Source organism: Narcine bancroftii, chromosome 2 (assembly GCF_036971445.1).
Source record: "Narcine bancroftii isolate sNarBan1 chromosome 2, sNarBan1.hap1, whole genome shotgun sequence".
In the NCBI taxonomy this organism is placed as follows: domain Eukaryota; kingdom Metazoa; phylum Chordata; class Chondrichthyes; order Torpediniformes; family Narcinidae; genus Narcine; species Narcine bancroftii.
This window is the reverse complement of record NC_091470.1, coordinates 44,932,624-44,953,641: the sequence shown is the minus strand read 5'-3', so window position 1 is coordinate 44,953,641 and position 21,018 is coordinate 44,932,624. Positions and strand designations below refer to the sequence as shown.

Genomic DNA, 21,018 nt, shown 5'->3' with positions numbered 1-21,018 from the left:
CAAGAAATCAGATTCTAAATTTAGAAGCTTATTGCCTTATGACTCAAGATCACCCAGTAATATAGAGGTAGAACTCAATTCTTTTCATCATTTAGTTAATTAATTTTTAAGGACACATTAAGATTAGCTCTGATACTATCTTAAAAATTAGGGTAATGAAATTCATCAGTTGGAAACAGCATATGAGTGCTCCTCAACTTACTATGGGGTTATGTTCTGGCAAACTGATGGTGAGTCAGAAAATCTTAGGTTGATAAAGAATACAGTACCGCACCTACTGAACATTATAGCTTAGCCTACCTTAAATGTGCTCAGAACACTTACCGTAGCCTAAAGATGAGCAAAATTTATCTAAAACAAAGCCTATTTTATAATTAAATGTTGAATACCCTTTATTCCAGTAAAAAAAAAACAATTTTAATCATAAAATATAGCGATAATTACCATCATAACTTTAAAATTCCTAAGGCAGACCATTCTGAGTAGGGGAGCACTTGTATTTACTTTTTTGAAAGAATCCATACTGTCACCTACCAAACAAAGCTGTTTTGTTTGCATACTCTCACTTGTAATTTTATAGTTATACTTAGCTTCTTGTTTAAAATCTCTGGAATTTGTGGAAATTGTTTTCAAATTCCTAAACATTTTAGGTGATATATCAAATTAGGGGTTCCCTGACGAGGACCCAGATACATATAGCTTAACCTTTCATGGGTTTAACTTCTTTCTTTTTGGAAAAGTAGCATTATTCCACAAAGTGCATCATCATCTCATCTGATAGAAAATCATGTGCACATATTAAAATTGGTATTATCATTGAAAAGTATAACAAAAAATTATTTCTCTGGGGAGCTGTACGAGGCATGGATTGGAAGATGGTGGCAGACTTAGGCCAGAGGCTCTGCTTCCCAAATGAAATTGCAGAAACCAACCTCAGTCCAGACCTTGTGCTCTGTCGGCCTCACTCCATCTCTTTTATATAATCGAACTTATAGTACTCTGGGAGAATGCAGTGGAGGAGACCTATAAGCACAAGAAACTGAGGTACGCTGAGCTTGCAGCTGATGTGCAGCAATGTGGCTGGAAGGCAAGGGTTGAAGTAGGCTGCAGAGGATTTGTAGCCACGTTAACATCAAGGCGACTCTGGGATTTGGGAGTGCGAGGAAAGACACACCGACAAACAAAGATTTCTCTAGAGCTGCTGAAAAGGATAATCAGTGGCTCTGGATGAGGAGAAAGGATTCTGCCTGGGCACCCAAGTGAGTGAATGGCATCTAGGGGTTGAGCCCAGGATGCCAGGATTCACTGCTGTACTCTCTGGTGGTATTGTGGGTCTATCAGCAAAATATTGAAGGAGGGCACCCACTTGATAACCCACCACTCACTTGTCTACCCTGCAGAGTCTGGGCAGCAAGTCTCAGGAATGCAATAAGAGATATTAACATCTCGTCCTACATAACATAACACTGCTTAACTATAAAATGATCAATGTATAAATTACATCATTTTAGTAAGAAAATGGGATATGAAGAAAGGGTCGAGAAACGAGATGAAATAGCTCCTTTTGCTCATCATTAATGAGGACCAGATAACATTCTTCCCCTAGAATATGTATTTTCTGGTGCAAGTATTCTATGTAAATTAAATTTAAATACAAACTTTCCATTGATAGCTCAAACAGTAATCTAGAAAAAGAATGGCATAGAAAGTTTTAAAACTTAACTGTGAAATCGGAGTTATAACTGGAACATGAAAGTGCCACATTTTATGTACCCCTGTGTATATGCCTTGCAAAGAGGAAATTGATTTGTTCAGTGAAGCTCAAATGTAGCATTGATGGTACTCATTGGTGTCCAGAATTCCCAACTGATGTACAAATATACTAGATGTTATGGAGGAATAAAATGCTCCATTGGATAGAAACAAAACTATTAATGATTTATTGATAATGATGCTTTTGTTCAACTAATAGCAAGCTACAGAATAACACTCAAGAGATTTGTAATTACTGTGATATGGAAATTGTAAATTATATAAAAATTAAAAAACAATCAATTTAAAAGGTATGCAAGGTTACGTAGATCAAAATAAAATGTAATTGACATTTGTCCTATTCAAAAATACACAACAAATTGGATGCCAGTCAATCCTCAACAATACTAATGTGGCTTCTAAGGCATCACTACTTCATAGATGATCCAATGAGAGCATCTGTAATCCATTAGATTCCAATATTTATGCCTCTCAGCATTGATTTCTATAATCTTCATATTGCTGAAAAATAGGGATTTACAAATTTGATGGGATAAAGTGGTCCAGTCTCTATCATGTATTGAACTAAGCCACTATATTTTGTATTGTACATTATTTTCAGTAATGTCACAAAGTTCTGTGCACATTCCCCTTCTTCACAGTAGAATTTAAATAAAATTTTAATTAACCCAACACAATTTAAAAACATGACATTGTAATAAGTGGTACGTTTAGGGCAGAAATTTCTCAAATCAATGGTTGCAGACTATTCAAATATTCATTTCTATACAATCTCATTTAATTATAAAATGTATTTTGCAATTAAGCTTTTAAGATTTGAAATCAAAATGTAAAAAATAGACTCACCTTCTTCATCTCTTAATCCCAATCCCTTTGCTTTCAAGCGTGAGTATATAAATGCTTCTTTTTCCTTAAAATGAATGCATTATGTTTTACAAAGTAAAGCAGACACACATTAAATATTATGTCCTTAGTTTCATTCACCTTTGAATTTAACAACTCCATGTAAGGCTTATGTTCATTGACTACTGCTCAGTATTTAACAAAACATTAAACTTAGAAAACTGGAATTTCATATGTCCGTTTGTAAAAAGGACCCTTGATTTCCTTATTGGCAGACCCCAATCAGTGCATATCAGCAGTATGACTGCATTTTCACTATTAACACAGGGCCACCTCAAGGCTGCATGCTTAGTTCCCTGTGCTATTCCCAAAAGCCAAGTTCAGCTCCAATGCAATCTATAAATTTGTTGATGACATCACTGTTATTGACCAAATTACAGGAAATAATGAGTCAAAACATAAGGTGGAGAGCAAGAACCTGGTTGCGTTGTGCTAGAACAACAATCTTGCTCTCAATGTCAGCAAGACTAAGGAGCTTTTTGGAAGAGGAGGATGAAGAACCATGCACCCATCTTTAATGATGGGACAGTCGTGAAGTGGGTCAGTTCCTGAGCATCTGCATATCAGTGGCCCTTTCCTGGAACCAGTACATCGAAGCAACTGTGAAAAAGGCACACCAACTCCTCTACTTTCCAAGAAGGCTGAAGCTATTTTGCACATCATCAAATACTTTATTGAATTTTATCAGATGTACTGTGGAAAATATAATGACTTTGCATCATGGTCTGGTTGGTAATGTCAGTGCCCAAGAATGCAGAAGGCTACAGAAAGTGGCAAACCTAGCCAAGTTTATTACAGGTACTGAAAAGATCTATGTGAGACACTGCCTCCAGAAGGCAGCCAACATCATAAAGGACCGTTATCACCCTGGTCACAATCAATTCTTGCTTATCCCTTCAGACAGAAGGTACAAAAGTCTGATGTTCACACCCCTACGTTCAAGAAGAGCTTTTATCCAACAGCTATCAAACTGTTGTATAACCTTCCCATACTACTCTAACCCTAAATGTAAACTAGTCCAAGTCCAAAAGGTCAGTTTGCAAATTTGAAATGTCACTTTTTTTCTTGCACTAACTGCAACTTTTATGTTTATTTCTATTTTTCTGTTGTAGCATATTGTGGTCATTTATTGTACATAATAAAGTACATTTACTTTCTATTACTATCTTAAAAGCTTATTGACTGCCAAGCAAAATAATGGCACTTCACAATGCTTTACCATTTGAAACTGATGTATCTGGACAATTCTCGAGCTAAAATTGTGAATGCCAAGAAAGAAAATTAAAACATCTAGTGCAACAATTGTTACCAATATTCATCAACATGATGCAAAAGAGATTCTCCAGTTTCAAATGGTCATGAAATCAGTTAAATCTGAATACTTAATCACAAAACAGTAACAGAAACACAAGAAAAACTTGAAGAAAATTTTGCTGCAAAGGTTCATTTCAAACAAATTAACACCTGATAATTTGCCATTACATAGACAAAGATGGTACTCAATGTAGAATCATGGGTAATCATTATCTATTATTACTTTGAAAGGCAGAATTAGTGAAATGTTATTCTTCAGATTCTGTATTGAAGAAATGCGCAGCCCAGAAAATAGTAGGTACTTTCCATATAGTCACTGAATCCTGGCACCTGAAATGGTAAATAATGGGAGTCATGCATGACAATGCAAGCAACATGGTGCTAGCCAATGCAAGTTTAACTGAGGGGAAGATTTGCCCCACGCTTCACTCATACTCTAACTCATTATCAATGACAGCCTTAAAATTTCCAATATGAATTGAATATTACTACTTGTAATAGGTTGATGTCACATTTTCATTACAGTATCCTTGCTACAAAATGCTTTGAGATTTAAAGTACAATTCACTTCTTCCAACCCCAGTCTCTTGCATTTGGTGCTCACAAGGCAGACTCCTTTACATTGGTGAGACCAAGTGTGGGCTAAGTAACTATTTTTCAAAGTACCTGCGTTCTGACCGCAGCAGTCATCTTGAACCTCAAATTGCATGTTACTTCAGCTTCTCTTCACATTCCCAAGCAACCTGTCTCTCCTCAGCCTGCTTACTGCCACATTCAGAATAGAGATGGTCTTTTGCGGGAAACAGGCCCTTTGGCCCAACTCATCGATGTTGTCTACTGAGCTGGTCCAATTTGCCTGCATTTTGCTCAAATGTCTCTATTACGTATCTGTATGAATGTCTTAAATGTTGCAATGTACCTGTCTCTACCATTTCCATGGCAGCTCATTCCACATGCCAGCCACCCTTTGTCTGAAAAAGTCATCCATAGAACCTTAAAACACTATAGCATGGCCCCTCTATATCTTTCCTCTTTTGCCTTAAATTTATGCTCTGTAGTTTTCTGGGGGAAAAAATTGTGACCATTTATCTATTTTACTCATGATTTTATATACCCCTGAGGTCACTACTCAGCCTCCTCTGCTCCAGTAATAAAGCCCAGCCTATCCAGTATTTCCTTATAACACAAGATGCAAAGACATTTCTTCACCCAGAGTGTAGGAAACCTTTGAAATTATGTACTAAAGATAGTGGATCCTCAATCATTCAGGCCAAACCCAGAGATTTTTCAGATACAAAGGGAATCGAGGAACATCAGATTCAGTTCATTAAGTGGCATTTTAGTAAAATAATAAATATGATTTTAATGAATGGCAGAGCAGGAATGAGGGGATGAATGAACTACTGGTTTTACTTTATATTCATGGTTCATCCTAAAACCTCCTAGAGAGCTAAATGCTTCAGAATGTGGGTCAACAAAGTGAAGGGCAATAACTGCAGGCAATAGTCATGTACTATATATTTTTAAAAATCATAAACTGATGCTAATAATTCTCGTCAGATCAAAATACTTTAAATGTACACGTTAGCATCTTCTTGATTCTAAAATATCACAAATCTCAAATAACGGGAATTAAAAATAATTGTCCTTAATGGGCATTATAAGCATATTGGCCTGATCATGTTAAAACCAGCCTGCTATGCAGACTCCCCATTCATGATCTCTGTACTCTAACATATCTTGGTTAGAGCAAATGTTTGAACCCAAGTCCAGAATGTCCCGACAGACCAATAAATCTCCAAAGAGTACAGCCATGCGCATTTTACAGTGTTACAGCAATGTGGTCACTGTTTTATACTTGACTAGATTACTTGCATCTTTTAATGGAGTGAAGCTGGGGTATTTTTTTGTCAAGTTTATTTTATAGTTGAACATCTTTGATACTCAGAAAATTTTAAATGTTTTTAGAATTAATAAAATTGAAACTCAAGAACATAAAAGTAAATATAATAAAATAATTTAATATACTTTTTCCTCCTAATCTCTAGACTGAGAATCCCCATTGAAATGAATGAGCTTCTGAACCTGCATCAGATCTTTTGGGTGAAGGACTGGATAGGGAAATTCCCCTTCATTTTGTTGAGGAATCCTGGCAAGATAGCATGGTATGATGACATAAAAGTTGGTGCCATCATCTCACAGCTCCAAGGACCTTGTTTGATCCTGATATCAGAATTTAATTGTTTGAAGTTTGCACCTTCTCTTCATTTACATCTCCAGCTTCATCCCACATCCCAAAGACATGCTGGAAGGTTATAATGAGCAACTATAATTATCCCTTTTTGAAGGCAAATAGAAAAATAAAGAGTTGATCAGTTTCTGTGAGAGTGAATAAGTTGCAGACGTTCAAGGAAATATGGAAAGGGAATAGGACCATTGGGAATACTCTTAGAGTCAGCAGAAACCCAAAAGGCCTCCTTCCACAGCCAGCAGTGTCCAGCGGTGAAGCAGATGGCGCTGTTCTAGGACAAGATTCCCAAATTTTGCAAGCCTGTTTAATCATTTCTTATTTGTTACATCAGAGATTATCAAATCAATGAAAAATTGCATGAAATCTATGAAAAATTATCAAACAAAATCTTTATTTTGTGCATTAAAAGATGGCAAGAATCAATGTTAAAGGATGCCACCACATTACACAATTTGGACAAAGTACAACACAAAAGCTGATTATTTTGTTGGTTAAAAAAAATTGTAGAATATTTCAAATGAGAGTATGAATAAACAACTTGCAACTCACCTTGTTGAAACTTATGTTCTGATTTGACCAAAATTTCTGATTCCACTTCTGTGTATCTATTCTTAATTTTCTCAGTTTCCATTCCAGCTTTGATTCATTCTTTGGAATATAAAACTTAATACACCTTAGATTTGAAAACCTATCTGGAGGACCAACCCAGTCAAAATGCGAGTCCACTGGAGGCTGAAAGTCTGAAATCTAAAAGATTACTTCAGTTAGCTACAAATTATCGCATCTCTTAAAGCTGTAGAACTACATTAAGCCACTAAATTTTCACACATAGGGATGCATAAGTACAGTTAATTATTTGCTAAGTAGAAACTCATGAACTATTTGATTTCAGAAAAATTGGGACAGGAAGCAGCCACACAGACCCTCGGGAAGTAGAAAGAGAAGATGAGCCTGCTGAGCATTACTAATCCCAGAGGAAGTATGACCAGTGACAGGTCTTCTGAGAGAACATAAGCATGTTTTTGTTATGGTCAGATATTGACAAGATACAGGATTTCCCAAATATCCATGGGTCAGATAGGAAAATCAATAGCAGCAGTGGCTGATCATCCAACTCTGCATTGATTAAGAGTGATTACTGACTGTGTTTTGGTATGATCATCTCCAAGGTTTGTTCAAAAATGCCTGCTTTGTACAATTACAGAGCAACATGCTTGATCATGTTCCAGCTTGATCTAGCCTTCAATAAAAAAATTATTTTTAAATAGGTCTTCAATTATTTTTAGCATCACCATTTCCAACCTATCTAAATTGGCCTATCATTTAAGTAATTAATGCATTATTGGAGAGATTATTAGAATATTTAACATTTTGTTAGGTATGCTTCATTTTATTTAAAACACAGAAAAAAATGTTTTTCAATTTGTACAATTACAGAGTGTGTGTGTGGTCTGCACCAATAAAATTATTGTGTCCTCACTTTTCTGCAGGTCAATAAATCCTCTCCAGTTCACATTTTTTTCTGTTTTAAATAAAATGAAAACAGACCTAACAAAATATTAAATGTTCTAATAATCTCTCCAATAGTGCATATGCCTAATTTAATGATAAGCCAATTAACATAGATTAAAATGAAGAAGCTCAAAAGAAAAACTGAAGACCTATCAAAATATAATTTTTCATTGAACACTAGAAAAGCTGGATCATGATCAGTTCAATCCTATGTTGAAAGCAAAAGAAGTGAATTTCAAGAAGAGAGTACTTCACACAAAACTGGTATATTGACATTTGGTCATTAATGATCGGTGGTCAAACAGGTTCACAGGAAAAATACTTCTTTCGTAACATCCAAAGAGAGGCAAGACAGTAATGTATTCTAAAAAATAGTTGATGGCTGTTCTATCTATCCAAAAGTAAAATACTGCAGACATAGTTTCAATGAATGCCCCTTGACCTAAAATGCTACCTCTTCTCTCCGCACATGCTGTCTGAATCAAGTACTGTATTTTTATCGATTAGGGTCATCTCTGCATCGGCAGATAATATTTTCTACTCTCAATTAAGGCAGCATAGAGTCAGATTCTCACCTGAAATTCATAATAATTGATCCTACTGAGCTAATATGGTAATAGACTCAACTTGAATAGGTCTAGTTATTAATATAGATTTGTATTAGAAATACAAGGTGTCACGTTTAGCATAGCAGTTAGTGCAACGCTGTTGCAGCACCTGTGACCGGGGTTCGAATCTGACATTGTCTGCAAGGAGTTTGTCTGTTCTCCCCATGTCTAAGTGGATTTCCTCCCACCCTTCAAAGACTTACTGGGTTGTAGGTTAGTTAATTGGGTGTAATTGGGCTGAAAGGGCCTGTTATGTTTAAATTTAAAATTTCATCATAATAAGCAAAACATGTTCATTATAACCAAATTATTGAAAGTCCAGGTCTTGACAAGGTTGAGTATTTTGAAACTGTAAGGTACTATACCTAGCATGTTTATTCTAAACATTCCAGCAGTTCATTATTATTGACAAACATGACACCTAAAGTTGCCTCCCACATCCTACTGTGATCCTTATGGGTGTAATAACCTTTCTGGTTGATAATGGTGCAATTGTCCCAAGTCGAATAATCTATAAGCAGTGATGATCCTTGGCTCCACCTTAAAAAAGGACAGAGTTCTTGGGAACATTTCATTTAGCACCTGTGCTGGCATGGACAAAATCAGGATGGTGTTGACCTGTCCTTATCTTCTACTCCACCATCAACACACAGTGCATTTTATAAATAGTGCAGTAGGCAATGGTGACAGAGAGGATGAATGCTTAAAGTTGATAAATCCAATCCAACCAGCTGTTTCATCTTGGGTGGCGTTGAGCTTCTCAAGTGCGGTGACAGCAGCACTCATCCAGATTCTCTTGAAAGACTTTTAAGAAATCAAGAAGCAACCCTGAAGTATTTCTTGTGACAGATCAGCACTTGTTCGAAGGGTGGCTGCTTCATTTTTGATTTGCAAAGACAAATCCTCACTTTTGACCTCGTGGTCATCAATGAGCCAGCCGAATCTGGTCAACTTTACCACGTTGCTTTTGAGAACTCTTTTACGAATTCTGATCCATAATTCACCTGGGTGTTGTTTTAAGTTGTCTACGAAAACAACTATTAAGTATCCCAGACTCATGTTTTGCAAGGATAGCTTTCGACACGGAAAATATAATTTATTTCTAATGATCTTGCGTCAGGCTTTAAAAAGAGGGGGGGCATTGGTCGTAAGACCATGAGATCCTCTCTCTCTCCAAACGTAATAAACTTTCATATGCGATTCACCTTCCGTAATTCCGAACAATTTTCTGAAATCAACGCTCATGTTGATTCCGGAGGAAACTCTAAAGAACGGGAAGTATTTCCGACCTGAGTTTACTTTCGACGACTGGAAGCCAGAGACACGGTCGATTTACCTCTGCAACGTTTCCCTTTTGGACGGGGGCTCGAGTTGAAGCCGGTCGGACCTCACTCTGAACTTCGGCGGCTTTCCCCGAGATACCGTGAACTCCGTTTCCCCGGAATGGGCGCCTGAAAACCAAAGCCCCGAACCTGCAGCCCATCGCCTTTCCGCACAACCTCCCAGGGCAGGCGGCCCACACTTTACGGCCCACACTTTACGGCCATCGCCTGTCGTAAAAGGGGCGCCGTGACTGTCGTGCGGTCAACCCGTCTGGAGCGTCGGCGTCTGACCTCGCAGGTGAGTTCTCGGCAGTGATACTGAGGCTTGGATCCTCCCCCCCCCCCCTCCTCCCTCCTCCCCTCCTCCCTCCTCCCCCCCCCTCCCTCCTCCCCCCCCCTCCCTCCTCCCCCCCCCTCCCTCCTCCCCCCCCCCTCCCTCCTCCCCCCCCCCTCCCTCCTCCCCCCCCCCTCCCTCCTCCCCCCCCCTCCCTCCTCCCCCTCCCTCCTCCCCCCCCTCCCTCCTCCCCCCCCCTCCCTCCTCCCCCCCCCTCCCTCCTCCCCCCCCCCTCCCTCCTCCCCCCCCCCTCCCTCCTCCCCCCCCTCCCTCCTCCCCCCCCTCCCTCCTCCCCCCCCCTCCCTCCTCCCCCCCCCTCCCTCCTCCCCCCCCCCTCCCTCCTCCCCCCCCTCCCTCCTCCCCCCTCCCCCCCCCTCCCTCCTCCCCCCTCCCTCCCCCCCCTCCCTCCCTCCTCCCCCCCCCTCCCTCCGCTCCCCCCCTCCCTCCGCTCCCCCCCTCCCCCCGCTCCCTCCCCCCCCCCGCTCCCTCCCCCCCCTCTCCCTCCCCCCCCTCTCCCCCCTCTCCCCCCCTCTCCCCTTCTCTCCTGACATCCAGTAGCTGTAGTGTGCACCTGATTTTTGTTGAGGCTCCTTTGACAACACCTCCCAAATCTAAGACCTCTGTTGCCCAAAGGACAAGGACTTCATATGCAAGAGAAAACCAGTGCCTGCCAACACCCCTTCCATGACACAATATTGTCACTTGGAAGTATATTGCTTCCTCTCAGCCAATTAGTTGGAGTATCCGCACCAGAAAGTCTGCAGCAGTTCAGGAAGTCAGCTCACTCCCCGTTAATTAGGAATGGGGGAAAAAATGCTAGTTTTTATAACTGTTCGTATTTCTGAAAAATTAATTTAAAAAAAAACAGAGGCAAAATATAGTTTAAAGGAGAGATGCATGCAAGAGAATAGCAAATAGGGAGGAGAAAACATGAAAAATTTGGGAAGGCAGAAAAGTTTACTTTGCTCGGGAAGATGTCAAAACAATTGCAGGTAAACTTCAGAAGCACGTGGCCTGCCAGGTTCCAACTGAAACCCTGCACTTCTGGTATTTGGAGGAGTTACTAGTTCCATTGGCTGTACTTGATGTTGTTACAAGTCCAGAGGATCCTAAAACCCAACAGCAATAGAAATTCACCAAGACAAATGGTTACTTAATCAAAAGTTGCTTTTAATTTTCTTTAAACATAAAAACAGGATTAAACTATTCCTATTAACTTATCTAACTTAACCCCTTCTAATTCTAAGCACACGCATATGTGTTCAGGAAAGTTCTTTGATTCATGGTCCAATCTCACTTTTCACTCCTCCAAGTTCACCGGTATCAGGCAATTCTTCTACTGTGCACAGAATTGAACATTTATGAATTTTCACCAGGCTCTGATGCTTAAAGGCAAGTGGTTACCACTCAGGAAGGTTCTTGTTGGTTTCAGAGAGAGATTTGTTGCTCATTGGACACACACAAGCTGATTTCCTCCGATTAGTACTTCAGGGTCTTGCTGAAGAAACACCCCATCGTGGGTTTTCCAAATGATAACCTCTTCTAGGTTACCACAGAGTTGCTCTTGTTTCCCTTATTTCAGGATAAACACTCCAGCCAGCCATTTCCTCTTGTAAGGACCTCAAGGGTTTTGAACAGGCTGAACTTAGAACTCATAATCTGTCTTCAAAATGGGATTTTAACAAGCTTGTCAGCCTGCCATGCTGCAGTCTCCAAAAGCCACTGCTATAAGAGAAATCCTGTTTGTTTTTTTTCTCTCTCTCTGCTTGTAAAAACCAGAACCCCTTACAAGTCTCCAAACCCAATTGTTGAAAGATCTTATCAGCCTTGAGCCAGGTCCACCTTTTGCACCTTCTTTTTGAAATTCCTTCCAAAACATTTCATTGTCTTTGCCAAGGCCCTCAGAGCGTGAATGTCTGGCTTGAGTAAAGCTCTTGCATTTCAAATAACATCTCTTTTGTGTAGTGTTTGTCTGCGAAGTAACTTACACTAAACCCCCTCACAATCTCTCTTTTAAAAACATATTTATATAAAATATAATATGCTCCATAACAGCATCAAAAGAGAAAATAAAGAATAATAACTCAATATTTGGAGGAAAGTGAGAAAAACAAAGCAGTATTCCTGAAGATCCATTGAGGTTGATGGCTATTATGATATGGAGAACTTAAGTGGCAGACAAGTAAAAAAATGCGGGGCTATCCTGCTTTCCAACTTGAGGCAGTTATTATTTGCGATTGCTCTCTCTATTCAGAGGATGAAATATCTTGAGCAACACAGATGTATTTCACTCAGGAGAATTTAACACTCTGGATCGTAGAAGAAGAACTAGAAATAGAAACTCTTATGTTTGCATGGGTAGATTGAAAATTCAATTAGGGGTGTGTAGCGAGGACAATACCTTTTGAAATACTGAAATGGGAAAAGAAATTATGTGATGGTGGTGACATAAATGTGGTGAGTATAGCAAAGCCTGACCACAGAAATACAGGCCTGTGAATTGGAAGGTTCAGAAAATAACCTTGTTTAGGGAGTGGAAGGGAAATATGGAAAATGGTACATACCCAAGTCAGGGACAGGATCACATGTTGTTCATCTGAAAAGTGAAGCACAATATAATGAAGGAATTTAGCAGGTTGAGCAATATCAGTGGGAGAAAAAGAATGGTTGATGTTTTGGGCAGGTCCTCTACATCAGGTGCTGTAGCCCACCAAGTTCCAGCTGCTCAATCTGCTGAGTTCCTCCAGCAGATTGTGCTTGGCTACAGATTCCTGTGTGGTTCCAACGTGAAAAGTTAACTCTGTTTCATTTACTCTAATGGTATCTTACTACTTTCTAACAATTTCTAATTTGAACTGCAGCAAGATGCCACTTGCTACTTTAATTGTCTGTTCTATAATGGCCTTCAACTCACTGCAGATGTTGCCAGATCATTTGATCCCCCTCCCTCACCCCACAGTATTTTAAATTATTTTTTCAGTTTTGGTTTTATACAGCAAAACCCCTGTGGGAATTGGTATATAACCGTATAACCATATAACAATTACAGTACGGAAACAGGCCATCTCGGCCCCTCTAGTCCACACCGGCTTAGTGATCTCTAGACCCACCTATCTGTTCCCTGACCATAACCCTCCAATTCCCTCACCTCCATGCATTTATCCAATCTTCTCTTATTGATAGTTGCTGGATAAGTGAATTTTCTGGTTGGTTGAGATTGCACGTTACATGGATTGGCGAACTAATGGTGAGGCGTGCCAATATTAAACTTCTGTACCAATTTATTTTCCACGATTTTTTTTTGCCAGTTGTTTGAATTCCAGATAATGGGTTTTACGGTAGTATATGATTCCTATCCAGAGTTGTTGTTTCAAAACTGCTGTAAGACATTCTTAAAGTAAATATTTGTGTTGCCATTGGAGGTATTTTGAATTTTGCAACAGAATACATTGTTAGAATTCTGTAATTAGAATTTGAATGTTAGATTTTAATAAGGTTTCATTTTTGATTATGCAATCTTATTACAGTATAACATGATGCAAATTTTAAAGTTGTGAAATTTCATGAAACCACTGTGTTCCATATATAATAACTAAATAATACCGCCTTCCTGATACCTTTTGTTGGTTAATTTCAAATCTTGACATTGAACCCCCATGTTAAAATGTAATTGACAATAAAGAATACCAAGAATATAGGTATGTATACAGATGTGTTAAGTTAGCCAACCCAAAATAGCAGGTATTGACCTAGTACCTATTGCTAATATAGGTACAGGACTATGTCTCCAGTTCTGCTGCCAACCAGTAAACCTTGTGCGACTCAGGCAATAAACCTGTTTAAACATCAACAATGAGTTTGTGCAATTCACAAGATTCCAGTTGCAATTTCTGATAAATATTAGATGGGAGTCCAGCCAACAGGGTCGGATTAACCTAGTAGCAAACGCAACATATGCTATGGGCCCCACATCTTCAAGGACCTCGTGTTAAATACTTGCAAGCTATCAATTCAAGAACAAGAACATGTTGTGCTTTGCCATGGCCCAGTCCAAGGTGGCTCGCCAGATGGTCAACCAAAGCCTACCTCAACCTGGCGCAAGTTCTCGGTGAAGCCCCTGTGCACAGTGACTTCCCGCTGTCACTTCTCTGATTAACAGCTCACTCTGCCCCTCCAGAGCTGCTGTCGCTCCATCACATGACCGTTTGCCCCGGCCAAGACGTGTGCGCTGACGTCACAGTGCCCTCGAGCATTGGGCCAGTCCACGGCCTTGGGGTTGGAGGTGAGACTTGCCCCATGCGGAGCAGGAGCAGCCGGGGAGTGGGTCCTGAATGCTTGGTGTCTGGGCGTGGGCCCAGTCCTTGTTGGAATCATGCTGCCCTAAGGTGGAGGTGCTGCAAGGGTGTGAGTGCAGACTTGGGGAGGAGGATGAGCAGCACCAAGGTCCAGCTGGGGCCTTGTTTCCCCCACAGTTGGGCCAATACTGGAAGGGGGTGAGTGCAGGGATCGCACCTCCTGTCACACAGGGCCAGTCAGGGAGAAGTATCCCTGATAATGCCATGGGCAGCGAGTGTGTCCAGCTGCAGTCCCCATCCCTCCAGCCACATGGATGGGTGAGAGCAGCAGTCAGAAGGAAGGAAGGGTAGACAGGAGACAGACAAGCTCCCAGACAGGGAAAGTGCGATGGTGTGGTGGATGGCGATGGAGCACCCACTCCTCCTCCTCGAGCACCCACTCCTCCTCCTCCCCCCGCACCCCGCTGAGTGAGTTCTCGAATGGCAGTTTGTGCCACCCTGCGGTTACCCTAATGCCCTCCTAATGCATCCCTTCAGATGCCAACTCTGCTATGCAAGTAAAAGATTTATGTGTTTTAATAACTTAATCTGGCCCTGCCAGCAAATATTCCAAAGGGAAGTCCCTACTCATTTTTATGAAGCAGTGAGGATGAGGACAGTCCGTTCATGTTCCCTAAAAAAGCCATAGTTGGCTGTTAATCCACAGCTTCAAAATCAGATGGAGGCCAACTAAGATGCCTAAAATAGTGGCCATCCAGAACTTTGGGATATTAGATGCTTGCTGCAGTCAACTAGCCCAAATAGGCCATCCAAAATGGACCTACTGTAGTTATTTCAATTCTGTTCTAAGGCAATATGCACCACACACTTTTGATGTTCCTTAAAATTAAAGGGATGTTAACAATGTACTGTTTAAATTTAAATTTCAGATTTATTATCAGTGTATACATGACATCTCATACAACCCTGAGATTCTTTTTCCTGTGGGCAAGGTTGAATTATCATTTATTGGTACAGTGAAAAAACTGTATTCAATGTACACGTGAACAAATAAAGAAATGTAAATAAACTGACTGCAACACAAAAAAAATCAAAGTGCAAAAGTAAGAGACCTTAAATGAGTCCATGATTGAGTTTATTGTTGAGGAGTCTGATGGTGGAGGGGTAGCAGCTGTTCCTGAACCTGGTGGTGCAAGTCTTGTAGCACCTATGCCTCTTTTCCAATGGTAGTAGTGAGAACAGAGCATGTGCTGGGTGATGTGGATATTTGATGATTGCTGCTGCTCTCCAACAAAAACATTCCATATAGTTGTTCTTGATAGTAGGGAGAGTTTTGCCTGTGGTCCTGGAATGTGTCCACTACCTTTTATAGGGCTTTATACTCCAGGGTATTGGATTCTCTGTACCAGACTGTGATGAAGCTGGTCAGCACACTTTCCACCACATCTCTAGAAATTTGCCAGGGTTTCTGATGTCCTACTAAACCTCTGCAAACGCCTGAGGAAGTAGAGGTGCTGACGTGATTTCTTCATGATGCCATTAGTGTGTTAGGTCCAGGAAAGCTCCTCCAAGATGGTGACTTGCAAGAACTTAAATGTGCTCACCCTCTCCGCCTCTGATTTCCCCAATGATCACTGGATCGTACACCTCTGGTTTTCCTTTCCTAAAGTCAACAATCAGCTTCAGGTTTACAGTTCCAGGTGGAAATTTGATGGTCAATTTTATTGTCAAATGTCCCGTGATCTGAAAGTGAGAAAAATACATTTTGAAAGGCTATTTCACTGGATAAGCACAAAATTTTTTTAAATTAGTGAAGAGAGCAAGTTCACCATTTTCATTAAAGTCAAAAGATTTTTAAAAATCTGCCAGAGTGAAAATATTAAACAAAAACTACAATAGATACATTGGTAAGTTTGTTTTTGGCTGGACTTTGGAAAAATGATATACAGAGATTTTTTTCCCCCATAAAAGAGAAGGAAATGAAAAATTTACCAATTTCTTTACACATAATTTTTAACTTTTTTTGATTATAAGAAAACCCTCAACTTAGAAAGAGAAATTTTATAAAGTATTAAAACTAATGTCATCTTCTTTAATTTGTAATTTACAGTGGCTCGTTTTATTATGATTTCATCAATGAAACAATGGGTCTCCTGTGATCTAAATTGCTTAGCAACAAGGAATGACCTAGTATTGCTACATTTTGTCATAGAAGTTAATGCATCTTGGTTTTAGAACAAATCTCTTTCAAAGGACTTGCTTAAAGTTGCCTTTATGTAGATATTTAAAATTTGTAAGTGCGTGCAATCTTATAATGACTTTCCTGCATCCTTTTTTATGTATGCTCTTGGTGCTGTAAATTCTGTACCTAATAATGTAAATATTTTATTGAAGTTTATGACTGAGTGCATTGACTCTTGTATTGCTCAGCAAAACAGGCTAATAGTCCCAGGTTTTATATCCCACATGATCACTTGATGGATCTCACCTGGGAACATGATACAGGATCATGTCCATTTGATCTTTCTTGTCATAGATGATAGTTTCAGTATCATTTATGCAACTCCTTTTTGCATCTTTTCTGAACTTATCTTTTAAAAAAAATATTTTATTTAATATTCCGTACATGCAGTAACTACAATCAATATAATAATAGCAAAAAAACTAAATTAATTACATGATGGTTTTCACCCTACCCACCCCAAAAAAAATATTCAAATTGGAAAAAAAGTTTTTTAAAATATAGGTATTTAAAAAAAAAAGAAAAAAGTTTTGGATTCCAGAGAGAGATGTCGTGCAGTACAACTCATCAGTTCTAACATAAACATACAGAGGAGAATTCTGCAGGGCTAGAAGACAGAAATAGCATCTCTACCAATTTAATCCCATTATTTGAGTGTACTAGCACCATATTTGTAAAAATGTAGAATATTTATTTCATAAATTATAAGTAATGTTTTCCTTACAACTTTGAATTTCAGCATTTCACCTTGGCAATAGTTAAAGATATATCCAATTTCCTAGTAATTGCAATACATTTTCTTGCTACCACTAATGCTACTTTAACAAATTTCAATTGATAAATTGATGTTTAAATTTAGGATTTGTACCTTCAATATTTCCTAATAAAAATAAATCAGGATTTAGCAGGAAAACAACTCCCATAACTCATTCCAAAAGTTACCTATAGTCACCCAAAAAGGTCTCACATAGGGAGAAGACCACATTGAAAATATAAAAGATCTGACATCTTCACTACACCTGAAATGTTGATCTGATAAATCTGATTTCAGTCTATTCAATTTCTGTGGTGTAAGATATAACTGATGTAAAAAATTGTATTGAACTAATCAATATCTTATATTGATAGTATTAGTCATACAATCCTTACAGAAATTTTCCCACATTTGTTGGTCTATTGTAATATTCAAAACTATTTCCCATCCCTACCTAGATCTAGATAATCCTAATTTAGGAGTTCCTGCTTGTAATAATAAATATGTCAAAGAAGTCATTTTTTAAAACCGTCCCACTCCTATTGAAAAATTCTACCTCAGTACAGCTAGACAGAAACATTGTTGGTCCCAACTTATCTCTCAAATAACAAAAAAAAGTGTATTATGTGGTAAAGCATATTTATTTCTTAATTGCTCAAATGACATTAATTGACCTCTTCTGTAACAATCTTCCACATTAACAATTCCTTTATGGTACCATATATTTAAGAACTGATTGTCTCTTGAAAAGACCAAATGAGAATATATAGCATTTTAGGTGATATGGACCCTCCTCCAATATCCTGATTTATTCAGTAAATGCTTCAATAATGGGATTCTGGAAAAAAAAGGCTTTCTGAACCTCTATGTTGGTTTAATAGATGGGTATTAGAATTGTTCACATTATTCCCAAACCAAAGTTTTGTACAAATTAAATATTTGATTTTTGATCTAAAACTTTGAAATTGGAAAATATTAGTCATAAGTTGTCTCAGAACTGCCCATTTTTGGTAGTTTACATTTGATCAGCAATGATCCAATCACCACATTGTTGTCCAGATTGTGGATCTAGATGACAAGCTACGCTGGTCCCAGCACCGATCCCTGCAGCACACCACTAGTCACAGGCCTCCAGCCTGAGAAGCTATTGTCCACGGCCACTCACTGGCTTCTCCCACACAGCCAATGTTTTTGAATATTTTAATATGAGATTTCACATCCAAAGCACAGAGAACCTATGGATAGATGTTAAAATTCTCAAAGATACACTACACTTAAAATCACCAAGGCCTGAAGAGGGCGCACAAAATCAGTGAACCGGTGCGGACTCGAAAGGCCAACATGGCCTGTTTCCGCTCCGTAAATGGTTATATGGTTATAATTGTAAGTGCTTGTCTGGTCAGGAATAATAATTGGCTTACCACAGATCTTAGTTCAAATTGTTTAAAATATCAAATTGGTTAATTGCCATTAAAAATAATATATATCATTGCTTTTATAATTCAGATCTCATGCCTAGAAGTGGCTTTCTGACCACATGTTTTCATTCAATTTCAGACCCACTATGATTTATTAGAGTAAAAGAATACATGAACATGGGTCAACAGCATCCTTCTTTGATTAAGATTCAAGAAATTCAAAAGAAAATACAAGAAACCAGACGACCTATATTTTCATTCAGTGGTACACAGTCTGGTAAAGAATACAAGCAACTGGAAGGTTCTTTGACCAGGTTGTTGTTCGAGTTAGATGCTGTAGATACCAATGGCAAGCCAGAAATTCAGAATGCCCGCAAAAATGCAGCAAAGGAAGTGGAGCAACTGCTGAAGGAGCTGGAACAAACTGCAACTCACCCATCACGACTGATGGTTGAAAAAGTGTTTGGTGATGCACAGCAGTTAGTTACCAGTGAACTATCTTCTACTGGGGGCTTGATAACTGAAGAGTTTGCTGATCACATCCAAGAAATCATTTTGCAATTGGCACAGGTGAAAACAGGAGGGAAAATTAGCTTGAGGAAAGCCAGATATCGAGCACTGACCAGAATTTGTGCTGTGCAGGATATCATTGAAAACTGCATTGGTCGGCGAGCATTAAGTTTGCCTCTCTCCACAGATACACATCCTTCTGTTTCTAAAATCAATTCTGTTTTGTGTGATGTCAGCAAAGCAAGATGGGATGCGATTGGCCTATTGATGAACTTAAACCCCATGGAGAACTGTGTCCATCTCTCCCGAGTTCTCACTGGATTGTTAATGCAATTGGATGCTATCGATGTGACTGGGCACTCAGAGGTGAGAAGCTATAGAAAACGTGTGGTGCATGAAATCAATTGCTTATTGGGTCATTTGGAAATGGAATCAGAGGGAGAGTCTGCTGGGCTTTATGATTTAGCACAGAATCAGTCCATTCAACGTATAGAGGAAATACGTCAGAAGATAACACAATTAAAACATCAGCTCCTGCAACTGGAAAATGCTTCAGATTTGCCTTTCAAGCCACATGCTAAATTGCAAGGTTTTCTCACTGAATTGGATGAAGTAGACATTGACAAAAATCCATGCATTCGTGAAGCTAGGAGAAGATCTGTAGTTGATGTGCAGGCTGTGATTGCATATGTTGACTTGCTAGAGAGTCTTGAGAAGAGAGAGAATATGAAAGAGGTGCTGCAAAATGAACATCCCTCACAGAAAGCTATATGGGATGTCTTAAGTCATTTGTCAGAATTTCAGCGGCAAGTACTGTCATTTGATGGAGCTCGAACTGACAAGAATTACGTGAGACTGGAAGAAATGCTCACAAAGCAACTTCTAGCACTTGATGCCGTGGAAACCCAAGGGAATGATGGTGCCAAGATTGCGAGAAAACAAGCAGTGAAGTTTGCCCAGAATATACTGAATTACCTGGATATGAAAACTGATGAGTGGGAATACTAAGTTGCAGTTCAATACATGAAATATATCTCTTATGTCTTTGTAACTTGTTTAGGACAGTTGTTCAGGCAACTATATATAACAATCTCATGCAGATTAAACTCCATCTCATCAATTATAATTTATAAAAGCAAAATGTATGCGCAGTGATAAAAGCAAAAACTATCTATGTCAGTGTTTGAGTATTTAATTTTGATTCATTAAAACTGAAATAAACTGAAATATTTGGAAATATTCTCGTAAGCAGATTGAAGAATTTAAGCCCTGTTTTTCAACGCTTTTTGAATTTCATATTGAGGACATTAGCTGAGAAGAGCAAGTCTAGAAATATTTTCTTGGGCAGAATTGAAGTGCTGGATCTTTGTACAATGTTCTTGTCTGCTCTTTTTGTTGGTTGTGCACTTTATTTTCATTTAATGTTGGATGAAAATTATAATTATGAACTGATATCAAATCTTAGTTCACTGCATTGTCCTATTGGCTGTATTGTTTCCTCTAAGTCTACAACTCAGTACTGAAAAAATAAATTGAAAAGTAATTATTTCAAAAGTGAATGATATTGACAAAGAAATTAATTGCAAATATCAGTGTTATAAAGATATCAAGTGCCTATACTTGGAGAATATTTTCTCAAACATTTTTACACTGCACATGAGAATCTTTCCATGATTTTTGACACACAAATCTTTTGAGAGATTCCATCTAAGAAACTGTACCTGACCAAAGAGCAGTTTGAATGTTATTTAATAAAAGTCAATAAAGCTAGTATTCAATATA

The 21,018-nt window shown here is 38.9% G+C and overlaps 2 protein-coding genes and 1 long non-coding RNA gene across 5 annotated transcripts in view; 2 read left to right on the top strand and 1 right to left on the bottom strand.

Moving 5' to 3' along the window:
• LOC138753473 (uncharacterized) overlaps positions 1-6,368 on the top strand; it is a 15,656-nt gene extending 9,288 nt beyond the window's left edge. The window contains exon 2 of the long non-coding RNA XR_011351190.1: positions 6,039-6,368. This is a non-coding gene — a long non-coding RNA (uncharacterized lncRNA). The remainder of the gene's footprint in view (positions 1-6,038) is intronic.
• coa8 (cytochrome c oxidase assembly factor 8) overlaps positions 1-9,967 on the bottom strand; it is an 11,136-nt gene extending 1,169 nt beyond the window's left edge. The window contains exons 1-3 of one of the 2 annotated variants that reach the window (XM_069916514.1): positions 9,698-9,967; positions 6,791-6,988; positions 2,620-2,683 (exon numbers count right to left, since the gene is read on the bottom strand). In XM_069916514.1, the coding sequence (XP_069772615.1) occupies positions 2,620-2,683; positions 6,791-6,988; positions 9,698-9,844 (409 nt within the window). In that variant the 5' untranslated portion in view covers positions 9,845-9,967. The remainder of the gene's footprint in view (positions 1-2,619; positions 2,684-6,790; positions 6,989-9,697) is intronic. The other variant, XM_069916513.1, reaches the window with a different exon arrangement.
• On the top strand, positions 9,895-21,018 carry bag5 (BCL2 associated athanogene 5). Of its 2 annotated transcripts, none has more exons than XM_069916512.1 (2): positions 9,895-9,981; positions 18,866-21,018. In XM_069916512.1, exon 2 carries the CDS (start codon positions 18,898-18,900, stop codon positions 20,242-20,244), a length of 1,347 nt encoding a protein of 448 aa, XP_069772613.1. In that variant the 5' UTR covers positions 9,895-9,981; positions 18,866-18,897; the 3' UTR covers positions 20,245-21,018. The 2 variants fall into 2 exon arrangements, with proteins under 2 accessions (XP_069772613.1, XP_069772612.1); XM_069916511.1 differs by lacking the exon at positions 9,895-9,981 and adding an exon at positions 16,500-16,605.

Coding starts and splice junctions, on each gene's coding strand:
- bag5 (XM_069916512.1), top strand. CDS start 18,898: ATGAACATGGGTCAACAGCATCCTTCTTTGATTAAGATTCAAGAAATT.